We start from the raw sequence: 13204 nt of genomic DNA, 5'->3' as shown, positions 1-13204 counted from the left end.
TTCTAAATCAAGTCAGGGCACATGTTTGTATAATAAGCTAGACAATGGAAAGAGCTGATTTAGATAGTCTTGGGCATATGTAAGTTTTAATCGTTGTGTTAGACATAAATAACATTCTTTTTCTTTTTTGTATGCTGAGGACTGAATCTAGGGTCTTACATATGCTAAACAAATACCCTACCACTGAGTTCTGCCCCTAGTCCCATTTTCTAATGGAAAATAAAATCTGCAGATGAAATTTGTTATGTTACTTGTCTTAGTCCCTAAACCCAAAGTTTTGATATCTATATCACCAGAAATTCCCAACCCATTTGTAGGTAAAAGTACAAATGTTTTGGATGCTTTCTACGTGCCAGTCATGTTCCATACATCTGCCCATTGTATTCTCAGGGGTAGGCAGAGGAACTTTAGGCAGGAGCTAAGTAAAGTGGTCCCAAAAGAGCTGATTTTCCAGAGAATCTTCAGAAAGCTGGAAGAATTAGAAAGGTTGTGATGTTATTATGGGGTTTGGGGGTTGTTGGAGCCTCCTTTAGAGGTGGTTTCTAGGTTCTTCATGTCCTGAACAAAGAATTGGTCAAGATAAATGCAAACTACCAAGGTTTTACATTTATAAAAGGTAGTAAAAGAAACATGCTCTACAGAGCAAGTATGAGCCAAGAAAAAGTAGGAAAAGAAGTACATTCTGTAGCATGAGAGTGGACTACTGTTAAGGAACACAGTAGCCCATAGCTCAATGATGACTTTCCTTTTGTATTTATCACTCTTCAGGGTGGTGTCAGGTCTAGGCCCTCCACATGCAAGAAGTCCACATGCAAGGCTATGGGAACTGTTCTGTGCATGTGTCCTGGAATTTAGCAATTAACAGGTCACACCCACTTTGCTAGCCAGCCTGCCACACCCTAATCTCCTGCCTCATTTCCCTGAGAGACACATATCCCCATAATTCTTTTTTTTTTTTTTTTTGGTACCGGGGATCAAACTCCAGACCTTGTGCTTGTGAGGCAGGCAGCAGAACCACTGAGGTAAACCACCAGCCCCCCATAATTCTTATAGGGTTCTGAGGGAGTGGAGTTCTCCATCTTCATATAGCTACTCCCTGCTGAAAGGGGTTGTAAGCCCTACCTTGTGTGGATCATATCCTCTCCAACTACCTTGGGGTGTTGTGGCTCACTGGCTGGGTTAAAGAAAAAAAAAAAAACTGACAGAAGACAATGAGAAAAGAGTTAGTGTGGGGCTGGGGATTTAGCTCAGTGGCTCCACGCCTGCTTTGCAAATGCAAGGTCCTGAGTTTGATCCCCAGTACCAAAAAAAAAAAGTTAGTGTGAAGGACTGTTGAGCTGCCCATTCAATGGGAGAGAGCTTGGTGAATTTGTCAGGAGGGTTACTTTATTATTAGGTTGGGGATGTAGAGCCCAAATATGAAAAGCAAGTCAGAGTCTCATGCTTCCTGTGGAGGAAAAGGTATGACAAAGAAGGATGTTAGATAAATTATCAAGAGCTTGAGAGCCATAGCCTTAGCAAGATTACCTATATTATGGGTCTAATTAAAAACAAAAGTCTCAGTACAGGTGTCCACTTAAACTGTGGTGAATTAGGGGTTATTAGTGACTCCACTTATCTGCACCTGGAGCAATACTGAAGTCTTGCTTTTGAAGAGCCTCATGTCTGCCGGAGGTTCATAGGAGTACAGTCTTAGTCCTGTAAAAATATTAGTGACCATTTCTCCTGTAGAGTTCTTATAGCTTTCCATTTCATCCCTTGAGGAAACACTAGTTTAATGGTTCCTCAAAAAATGAGAATAAGGCTAGGGTCTTGAGGCTATAAGGTTGCCCTTCTTGCTTCTCTACCAGCTTTCTGATTTCCCAAGGAGACTTAAAACCTCTCTTTGGGGTCCCTTGAAATGCATGATAGTGACCTGCTTGAAAAGCCAGGCTGGCTCTAGGGGTTGTAGGATTTCCCAACTGTGCTTTATTTTATTAGTTAGCAAGCCCCTTTCCAAATTGCTATGTGGGCATGTTAATGTGCGAGTAAGCTCTGTTTTTTGACCACAGGTCGCTTGGGGAAAGAGGTTTGGCATCAATAACCTGTTGTAAACTGACAGCTATATAACCTGCCTTTCAAAGTTTTTCTTGGACAAAGCTACTTCCATCAGGGAACCGCCCCCCCCTCAGAGTCTTGGAGTGGCAGGTCACTGATGTCTTATCTGCTTACGTCTGGGAAATCACCTGTTCACAAGAGTGGCTAACTTCTGAGTGTATAGGCATCAAAGAGGTAGGATTAAGAGTAATGCAAGTCTTGGGCCAGGGATTTAGCTCAGTGGTTTCACCGCCTGCTGTGCAAGCGCAAGGACCCAGGTTCGATCCCCAGTACCAAAAAAAAAAAAAAAAAAAAAAAATAGAGTAATGCAAGTCTTGCTTGGACTGGTGCTACAAGCCTGTAATCCTAGCACTTGGGAGGCTGAGGCAGGAGGTGTGCCACAAGTTAGAGACCAGCCTGAGCTGGTCTATGAATTCAAGGCCACCCTGAACTGCATAGCAAGACTCTGTCTCAAACACCCCTCCTCCCAAAAAAGGTAGTACAAGTCTTTATAGTAACCTCAGGGTTGTCTAAGAAGCATGGCCTGGCATAGTTCCAATGGGTAAAATCTACTTTAGCTTTTGCTGGAATTTGAGAATTGCTCTCAGTTTTGCTAGTAAATCTCTTACTAGTAAGGGACTAAGACACTGCGGGACAATTAAAAACTTGTGGTTAAACATTTGACCTTCGAATTAAGCAGGAGTGAGAAAGATACAATTAGGGCGCCCCTTGACCTCAATAGCTATAGATCTACAGGAGGGTTTTCCAGAGAAGATAGTTAAAACAGAAGCCAAATGAATTGAAATTATTTACCTATGACATCTAGGGTCACCCAAGGTTTCTCACAGGAGATGGAGATGTCTGTGGACAAGGGCACTATAGGTTGCCACAGGCCCCTTCAGTCCTCTTCATCAGGGCAGGAGGTAAGAGTTTTGGCTGGCTTAGCCTGTCTCTGGGAGTGGGGACAGTCAATTCTCCAGTGCCATGAGTCAGGCACATCAACTGCCTGACACAGCGCAGAGCAAGAGTAGTGGCTTGATACAGTTACCTGCCCAGTGTCCAGTTTTTTGCAGGCTTTGGGTTTTCCCTTGGATGACTTGGGTGTGTTTAAAGCATTGCCAATTGTGACAGTCATAATTTTGGTCTGTCTTTATTTTCTCAGCCCTTCTCCTTTCATCCTCACCTAGATCCCAATTATTGAACACAGAAAAGGCTGTGTCCAACAATTGAGTCATATTTGAAAATACTAGGTCTCTCTGGGATGCTAGTCTTTGGTGGAAATAGGTTAGAGAGGCCAATATCCCCATGAGAGAGAGGTGTGTATCTGAGGACAAGATCATCAATTTCCTCTTCCTTGGAGGCCTCTTTAAGTACCATGGTTCTTGGGCCATTCTAGAGATAAAGAGCCATAAAAGCCTAACATAAGGGATTTCACACCACTGTCTTTGCCTTTTGTAAAAGAGATCTAACTGAAGAATAGTATTGTAATTTAGACTGCCATTCTGTACCCATCTCTTACCATTTCTTAGTTCATACTAGACTCAAATAGTATTGCAATAGAAGATAAGTTGTTAAAAACAAGGTTGGAACTGCCAGGGCTTCAACCAGCTACCTGCATGGGGCTTATAGAGAAAGAGAAAAGACTAGGTCTGGGGTCCTTCAGAGGATGTCCCTCACAGAAGGATGCAGGTTCATTCAGTCCCTGAACTGTCCTCCGTGAAACTCAATTGTGCTACTAGATGTATCTGGCAAAGTAAGTGACACTGGTGCCTTCTTAGTTTTTTTTTTTCCTTATAATTCTCCATACTTTGTGGCCCACTATCACTCCTTCAGGGTCAAATTGTTCCAATGGCAAAGTTGCTGGGCTCTGTAGGGTGTTTCCCATGGTGCATTGGCCCACGGACTCCTTAGGAAGAAGGGTGGAGTCCTCTAGTGGCTCCATTAGAAACTCCCTTGAGATCAGGGTGGAGCTCCCTACCTGGAGACCCCCTTAGCTTGGTGGGGCCACTTGACAAACAGTATCTCTTACATTTATCCCAATGATAAAAAAACCTTGGTACCTTGTTTAAAACAATAGAGGTAGAAACTTCTTTTTAAAAAAAGATGACTCTGGTTTTGCATACTCACAGCCACTTGAGCTTACTGGCTATTCCTTTGTTCTGCTCAAGCCATCAGGCATATATTTGATTTTTTGTTTTGGGTTCCGGGATTGAACTCGGGACCTTGCAATTGCAAGGCAGGTGGTGGCACCACTGAGCTAAACCCTGGCCCCATATGTTTTTAATTTACCCAAATTTATTAGAAAAAACAAGGAAGGGATCTAACCCAATTCAAAAGGGAAGAGTAGAGGAGGCCCATATATTCCCTAAAATTGGAGCCTTGGCTTCTATCTACAAAGGTGAGATTTCCTGGTGACCATGAGACCAGTAAAAAAAAAAAAAAAAACCATGAAAATGGCAAACAAGCATGATGGAACCATGTGACCAACTCACCTGATCAAATAAAATGGCCGATAAACAAACATGGATGAATCCCTGTGGCTGACCTACAGGAGGAACCAAAATGGCTGACTCATGCGATTAACAGACATGATGAACCAAAGCGGCTCTCAGTCATGGCAGAAAGGTGGACTTGGATGAAAGCAGCTCACTAAGAACTCCATGTAGGAGGAAAGTGCAGATGAGACTTTGTGCACAAAAAGGGGTCATCAATTTAAGCAGGAGACCAAATTCCAAATAGCTAATTTTTCCGAAAGAGTGAAAAAGCTGAGCAAAGTATCGTAGAGAACAGAAATGTGAGGAGAAAAAGGCATACTAAACTCTGGGTCGAACACATGGAACTTGAATGGTCTGTTCTGTGACTGGGTTATTAACAAGCTCTCTGGCTGCTCTTTACTGACTTGTATTCACAGTGACTGACCAAAAACAGAGAAGAAAGAAAAGGGGAGATAAACTTGAACCGGACCTATGGTCCCTTTACCAGCTGGGAAAAACACAGAGGCCATACACTTCCCCTCCTTCTTCCCACATGATGGAACACACTAGGAAACTGTTCGTTGTACCATGAGAAAGCTTTCTGAGTTTTCCAACCTAGGGAGAGAGAGAGAGGGAAACAACAAAGAAAACTTTCTTGGCCATAGATTTTAGAGAGAGAGATCAAAAGGGACTTACCTCCTGGCTGGCTCTGCTAAATATGTTACCAGGTTTGGGGGGGCTGGAGTCTCCTTTAGAGGTGGTTTCTAGGTTCTTCATGTCTTGAACAAAGAATTGGTCAAGACAAATGCAAACAGTAGCAAGGTTTTATATATTAAAGGTTGGAAAAGAAACATGCTTTGCAGAGCGAATTTGGGCCAAGAAAAAGTAGAAAAAGGAGTACACTCTGCAGCATGAGAGTAGATTACTGTTAAAAGAACACAGTAGCCCAGAGCTCAGTGGCAACTTTGTATTTCCCACTCTTCAGGATGGTGTCAGGTCTAGGCCATACTTATCACAAACCTTGACCACATGGGAACTGTTCTGTGCATGTGTCTGGGAACTTTGCATTTAACACATCACACCCACTTTCTTAGCCAGTCTACCACACCCTAATCTACTGCCTCAATGTCAGGGAAGAATTTTCCAGTTATAGGGAATAGTATAAACAGAGTCACAATATTATAGATAGATACATATTTCCTGTGCCAACAAGACAGTGGGGAGTAAATAAGGGAGCACACATGAGGGCTTGAGAAAGAGGAAATTATCCAATTTGGAGCACAAGGAACAGAATGAACCAAGGACTTGTTGATGCTGGCAAGAAATCAGCTATGCTGAATTTGCTTAATAATGGTGCTCTTGGGGGCTATAAATTTTTTTAAATGATGGTTGAAATTTCCCCAATGGTTAAATTTAGGAAGTTATTCCCAATCTGCAGTTCTCCTGGACTGAGCTTTTCTCTAAACATGGGACCTGGGAAGTCATGATTCTCTTCCACCCCCAGATTCTTACAGAGCTGAATGAAGGAGCCATCACCATCTCTTTTCAATTTCTCATCTGTTTTTCCCCTGGCTTCTATTCATAGAATCTTATGAGTAAAAGTCTATCTGAGGGCTTCAGGGTATTTAGACTGGGGGGAAATCTTGAGACGTTTTTGAGGTAGCATAGAAGAAATAAAAACTAGACAGAAAGGAAAATCCTAATTTTAAAAATGAAAACTGTAGCTTCAGGACACAAACCCAGTTTAATTTTTTTTTTCAGTTTAATTGTTTTTAATCTCACAGAACACAAAATCTTAGACAGTTCTCTTTCACCTGCAAAAGGACTCTGCTATTCCTATTTTACCTGCAAATGGTCCTCTTTCACCTCTGAATAGACTACCTTTTCACCTGTAATTAGGATTTCCCCTGTGAATGGACCACCAAGCCAAGACTACAGATTTCCACTACCAAAAACACATAAAGATTCCCAGTTCCAAATTAGTATGTCTCGCACTCCACTCAGTGCACCCTAAACCCTTCCCATGCCTCTTACCGAAACATCCTGTAAATTCTGCCCCCTGCCCCCCCCCCCATTTTGGTATGAGTGACATGACTGTTTAGGTCACCAGTATTCTTAGATAATAACAGTTAATAATTTGTTAGAACTTACTGTATGCCACAATCATACTGACAGACAAGTATCATACTCATTTTCCAGATGAGGAAATTAAAATATGGAGAACTGAAGTGGCTTTCCCACTGTTCCAAAGCAAAATCCAAACTCAGGTCTGTTTGGCTTCAAAGTCTAAGCTCTGTGCCAATTACACCAGTCAATGAATCTTTTTCTTTTGCTAGAAAAATGCTAAAGCCAGCCCACAGTAATAGGAATCTCCAAAGAAGGGCATTCTACAATCCCACACAATGTTTAACTGCCCTGTGATCAGAAAATTGTTCACTTATGTAACAAATGTCCCTCCAAACAATGTGGAAATTCATTTCCTCTTAATGGGGTTTCTCACTCACTGCTGTTGCTTGGCAGCTTTCCTGATATCAAAACAGTCATCAAGATCCTATTCTTACACTCCAGGAGGTCTTGGACTTACTGGCCCCTGTCCGTGGGTGTTCTCACTAGCTCCTTTGAACACCCCTTTCTCAGACAATGCTGAGTTGGGCAAGTCTCTTGGGGAGTGAGAAAGTGACACTTGAGAACATATTGGTTTATTATTACACATAGAGGAGTAAAATTAACCATATGAGATGCCTCTAGAATTGCCAATAGCAGGATGGCACCACCTTTATCATCCTTCTGCCTTTTTCTTGATCTCTACCTTGTGTCCATCTTTCAAGCTGTTTAATTATTTAGCGGAAGTGTGCGTATGTTACTTAGAGAAGTCCCCTGCTTCCCAAATTACAGTGTGTATTGTCTCTGAATTACTATACTATTTTTTCCAGGTTTTTATTTTTAAATGTTTTATTTTAATACAAGTAGATATTAATAAAGAAAATATACAGCTATATTATTTTTTAAATCCATCAGACTTTTTTTTTTGAAACAGGGTTTTACTCTGTAGTTCAGGCTGGCCTCAAGCTCACAGCAATCCTCCTGGCTCAGCCTGGAGAGCTGGGATTATAGGCGAGTGCTAGGATTACAGGTGTGTGCCACCAAACCGGGCTCAATGGACTCATCTTCTTTTCTGGCTCCTTTAAGGGCTAAACTGAGAAACTAGTGCAGATTCTGGGGTTAATGGCTGATCTGCGGATGAATGTGCTTCTCTTACCAGAAAATATACTAGAGTTATTTTTTTCACAAACATACTTCATTAGTTTCCTCTATAAGAAACAGTAATATCAATCTTTTTAATAGAAATCTCAGGTCATTTTGAACCAACTTTGCCAGATATAATTTCCCTTCTGACATGTTTGGCATTTAATTTCAGCTTTTCTAAATAAAATCTGTTTTGAAGTTCAGCATGGTGGCACATGCCTATAATTCAAGCACTCTGGTGAAGGGAAATTATACCTGGCAAAGTTGGTTCAAAATGAATAAATTATGTAAACTACTTTCCATAAGCAAATACCTAATTTTGGCCACCAGAAGAATCAGAGATCCAGCAGGTAGCCAGATGTACTGGTGCACACCTGTGATCCCAGCACTTGGGAGGCTGTGTCAGGATTACTGTGAGTTCTAGGCCAGCATGGGCTACATGGTGAGTTCAAGGCCAGCCTGAACTACATAGTGAGACTCTGTCTCAAAAGAAAAACAAAACAAATTAAAAAATAGCAGGCATTATACATTTTATAATTCAGATATATTGCACAGAATTAGACTATGTCTAGTTCTGGGAATACCCTAGATATCTTAAAGTGTTACATTTGAATAAAACTATCTTATTTTCTCTTGATTAATAAGGTAGCTAAAATAATTTGGAAACCAAAAAATATGAGCCATCACTGGACAGCAAGACATCTAAACTAAACCTTCAGCAGAGAAATCAGTGGACATATGACATAGGCCCAAAGTCATACACACTTTATTAGTTTCCTCTACAAGAGACAGTACCATCAATCTTTTTAACAGAAATCTCAGATTATGAGAGGCCAAATTGATCCAAGGAAGGAAGATGAAAAGTAAATGCTTAAATTAATCAAAAGGCACTATATGATACCAGCTAAAACCTACTACCATGGTGCTGGCAGGCTAAGGAAGATTAAAGCACAGCAAATTATCTAATGTGAATGTTAGCGATGACAAAGCAGAAAGCAAGTCATTTGGGCCCAAGGGGATATTTGGTCAGAAGGTCGAAGTGGCTGTAGGTAAAGCCAAATAGAAAGGAATAGGTAGAAGGAGAATCCAAGCTATATAGACAAGCAGATGATGGGTCAGGCTTTTTCCTCCCAAGAAAGATTTGCTGGACTGTATTATCCCCTTCCCCACCTTCACAATCCCAGCCAGGAGCTGCTCAAGCTGAGCTGCCTACTCTTGCCTTACAGGAGTTTCTGTACTTTAGAATTTAGAGAACTTGTCACACCTGGGTGGGCTCAGTTGCTAGTTGTTCTGAACAAAGAACACCTCTGAAGTATTCACATGCAAAGGAGTCTGAGCTTCCATAATCACATTCAAACAACCCTAAATGTTTCAATAAACTCAAGTTTCAAACAAACCTCAAAAGTTTGAAATTTTGCAGCAGCTGAGCTCTAGTCAAAGCTTCAAGACTCACAAAATTATCAAGGAAGGCAGAATGAGATAATGCAGGTAGAAAATCCCAGCAGTCAGTCTCAATCTGTCTTTCTCTAATTTAGGATAAACTCTAATGTGCCTAATGTGGGATGTGAAAAGCTACACTGGAGCAAGCTGGGTCTTCCAAATTTGTCATCGAATACCAAGGGAAAACAAGAGGTAGGTTGATTTTGTTTTAAAAGCTTCAGAAATTATTCTGCTATAAAGGGACATGACTGAACAGGTAGGAAATACATTCCCCATTGTAAGTTCTCCTGATGGGTTCTGCAAAGATCATGAACATGTTGATCATTTCTACTTTGGAATATTACTTCATCTGGTTCTCCTGAGATATGACATTAGTGACTACTACTACTTCGAAGCATACATTGTTTGGTTTGTTTTGTTTTGGTACCGGGATCGAACTCAGGACCTTGAGCTTGCTAGGGAGGCAGTGGCACCACTGAGCTAAATCCCCGGGCCTAAGCATGCGTTGTTAATGTGAGAAATGGCTGGGCCAGAAAAAGTCTATGAGTCAAGATGGCATAAACTCTGGTAGCTCCAGCTGAGAGAAGTTTGTCAGCTGCATGGCAGATTGTGCCACAAGTGTCAGCCATGTCATCCACAAGAATAGCCACTCTGTCTTTCACATCCCCCACTAGCACCATGCAGTCCATTTCATTGGCCGCCTTCTTTGTGAATCAAGGCAAAGTCCGCATTCAACCGGTCTGCTATGGAGGCATCTATCTTGGCTCTACCAGCATCAGATGAAACATGAGACAATAGCATAGCTCCACCACTCAAAGATATTCTCCCTAATACACTTCAGGATAGCTGGCTCTGCATACACATTGTTTATTATTTATTTATTTATTTATTCTGGTACCGGGGATTGAACTCGGGACCTTCCGCTTGCAAAGCGGGTGCTGGAACCACTGAGCTAAATCCCCGGCCCTACACATTGTTGATTGATTGATTGATTGAGACAGGGTCTCTCTATGTAGTTCAGGCTGGCCTCGAACTCATAGTGATCCTCCTGCTTCGGCCTTCCAAGTGCTGAGACTACAGGTGTGCACCACCATGCCTGGCCAAATTATCCATTTAGATATTTTTTTAAAAGCCCTAAATTTGAGAAGCATGTAGATCCATAGTGATAATATAGTTTGCACCTGCTACAGATAGCATATTTGCAACAAATTTGTCTGAGATTAAAGCCCAGCTCATCCTTCTTATCCTGCTGGGCATAAGGGAAGCACAGGATGACTGCAGTAACCTGGCTGGCTGAGGCAATCTTGCAGGCATTAATCAGTATCAAATTGTCCATTAAATTGTCATTGATTTCACCACAACCACTCTGAACAATGTAGATATCTTCTCCACAGTACACTTTCACCAGTTTCCACACAGGTTTTCTGGTTGCTAAATTTCTTAGTTATCAACTTGCCTAGCTGCAGGCTTTAGCAGTCAATAATCTTCTAAGATATATTGTGGTGGGAGCTGCCACTGAAGATTTTGATATTTGGGATCTTGAGCAACTACCCTAGGTGCTCTTCGCGCAGCGATCATGGCTGCTGTAGAGACAGGAACTGAAATCAGCCCAGGCAATCAATACTATCTGTTTCACATTGCTACTCTGCCATCCTCTATACTTGAGTTTAAAATCAAGGCCTTCAGTGCTTTTAAGCCAAAAGAGTAGGGCCTTCACGTTATCTTCATATATCCTTTGTAGGAGATGCTAATCCATCTTCTTGCATCCTGCTGGATAATTCCAGAAACAAACTCAGGCAAAGAAGCTGCAAGGAGTACTTTCTCTTTGTACATTTAGGGTAACTGGTCCCCTCCACAGCAACCCCCACAAAACCTTCTCAGACATCAGATACCAAACGTGCTGTTGGAAACAGGAGGTACCACTTACATGCTGGGTTGTTTACTGCTCGACTGGTACTTATTTGTCATCTAATATCATATCCTATCACACTCCCTACTATCTTTTTAAAAGCATATGAATATTGTCAGTATTACCTCCTTGGGGCATGATTGTTTTGCAACCAGAACATTCTTCAAAGCCATCAGAGGAGGTGATTTGTGAAATGGTGAGGGTGTCATTCTGGAGGAATAGAACTCCAGGGATGACAGGAAAGCAGGTGCTCTTTCCTAAAAGGGACCTAATGATATACTTATATGGTGGCCGCCTGCTTTGTCAAGCCCTTAAGACAGTCCTGCTTGTCTTCTGGAGCAATGAGGCCTAGGGCAGGAAATTGTAGGTGAGAGTTAACTAGGAAATGCCCAGAAAAATGGTGGGCTGTGAGTAGGAGGAGGTAGTTAGTTTATAGCCTCTGTATCACTGTGCCTGGCAACAACTTGTTAATCTTTCATCAGTGATCACATCACAGCATATAGTGAGAGGTACACTTAGGGCAAAAGAGAGAGAGATAACCTGTTGGACTTCCTGTTTAAGGTTCCTTTCACTTGTAAGATAACAAAATTTCTCATCAAAGCCATGAGCCACTTGAGCAGGGAGACAAGGCTGGGTGAAGGCCAGCTTCAGCCAGCTGAGGAGGAGCACAGGCACTGCCCAACCTGGGGCCTCTATGTCCTAGAGTGGGCAACTATAGGCAGGAAAGAATCCCCTGCCCATGTGCCTGGGGCTGAGTGAGAGAGAACAGTTGACCCTGCAAGGCCTGATTTGCCTTCCTGCAATTTCAGAAAGGCAAATAAGACTTTCTTGGTGTTAGAGGCCATCACTCTTTTCTTTCTTTCACACCTGTGTTTCTCATCTAGTTCAGAGCCAAAAGACTCTGCTGGTCCAGCAATTTCTAAACAACTTCCCAAAGGGGGGAAAAAAAGAGAAGAGCGACTGAGCCTCAGGGTCACTCTCTCTTAAAGCTCCCTAGGGGTTCTGTGAGACAAACTCAGAAGAGTGATGGCTTAGCTGTATGGTGTATCCCTGTTTCCTCCATAACACTGCTTTTCACTCTTCCTTAATTTTCCATAGTACTTCAGCTGCTGAAAGCAGTTTTTTTGTTTTGTTTTGTTTTTGGGTACCGGGGATCAAACTCAGGACCTTGCACTTGAGAGGCAGGTGTGGTGCCACTGAGTTAAATCCCCGGCCCTTGAAAGCAGTTTCTTTTGACATCCTTTCCCACAAAGCTCAAGTGGTGCCAGGCCCTCGTTTTGTATGGATTGGCCATTAAGAGGATGTAGACAAATATTTTTCTCAGCTACTGGTTCCTCTATCTTAGGTCACATTTTCCCTGTCTTTCATGGGACAGTCTATTCTGCCTTATAACACAGTAGGTGTGCATGGCTTTTCTCCCCTAGATCATCTGTCAATTCCTCCAAGGCAGACTTTACATTGTTCTCCCTTGTCATCCTCATGGCTCTTAGCACATTGCCTGACATAGAGTAAGTGTTCAGTTAGTGTGGGTGGGCTGGCTGGCTGCCTAGATGGCTGGTAATATTTGGCTGGATGAAGATCTCTCAGAAAGTTGGAGCTGGCCTTTATGCTAAGAAGTCAGTTTAGGTCTCCCCAATTCCATTAATGATCATGTAGCGGTGGGTCACTGGGGCCCCATGATGGAGAAAACATGAGTCACACTATTATCAGAGGAATGAAAGAGGACAGAAACATGTACCCTTGCGCAAGGGTCAGAGCCAGGATGTGAGGGCCTTAACACAATGGCCTTTCAGTATCCCCTAGGTCTATGGTTAATCTAAATTATTTTATGATGGAAGGTAATCGGGGGAGCTGGAGGCTATTCAACTTGGACCCAGACTCAGGAAGATTTTGAGTAAACTTAGAGCAAGACTTTTCTTGCTCAACCAGCCAAAGGGATCAGTAGCTCTTTGTCAAGTCTGCCCTGGTTTTTCTAGTTGAGCATGAACTTCTCATTCCTTGCATTGAAGTTTCCTATATTAACAAAGGTCGAAGGAACCCTCAGGCTAGCCTCACCCTA

The 13204-nt window shown here is 42.3% G+C and overlaps 1 protein-coding gene and 1 pseudogene across 4 annotated transcripts in view; one reads left to right on the top strand and one right to left on the bottom strand.

Annotated features, from left to right (window-relative positions):
• The window catches only part of Morc4 (MORC family CW-type zinc finger 4), a 102690-nt gene that overhangs the window by 64848 nt on the left and 24638 nt on the right, over positions 1-13204 (top strand). For 3 of the 4 annotated variants that reach the window (XM_087196717.1, XM_021241574.2, XM_087196719.1), the window contains one exon: positions 9332-9428. The exons of the other annotated variant lie outside the window; for it this stretch is intronic. In XM_087196717.1, the coding sequence (XP_087052843.1) occupies positions 9332-9428 (97 nt within the window). The remainder of the gene's footprint in view (positions 1-9331; positions 9429-13204) is intronic. 4 annotated transcript variants of the gene reach the window in all.
• On the bottom strand, positions 9424-11354 carry LOC101712565 (ribose-phosphate pyrophosphokinase 1-like; annotated as a pseudogene).

Source organism: Heterocephalus glaber, unplaced genomic scaffold, assembly GCF_053883595.1.
Source record: "Heterocephalus glaber isolate CG9 unplaced genomic scaffold, H.glaber_assembly_v1.0 deba00001613, whole genome shotgun sequence".
In the NCBI taxonomy this organism is placed as follows: domain Eukaryota; kingdom Metazoa; phylum Chordata; class Mammalia; order Rodentia; family Bathyergidae; genus Heterocephalus; species Heterocephalus glaber.
The sequence above is the reverse complement of the archived record's forward strand: the minus strand, read 5'-3'. Positions and strand labels throughout refer to the sequence as shown.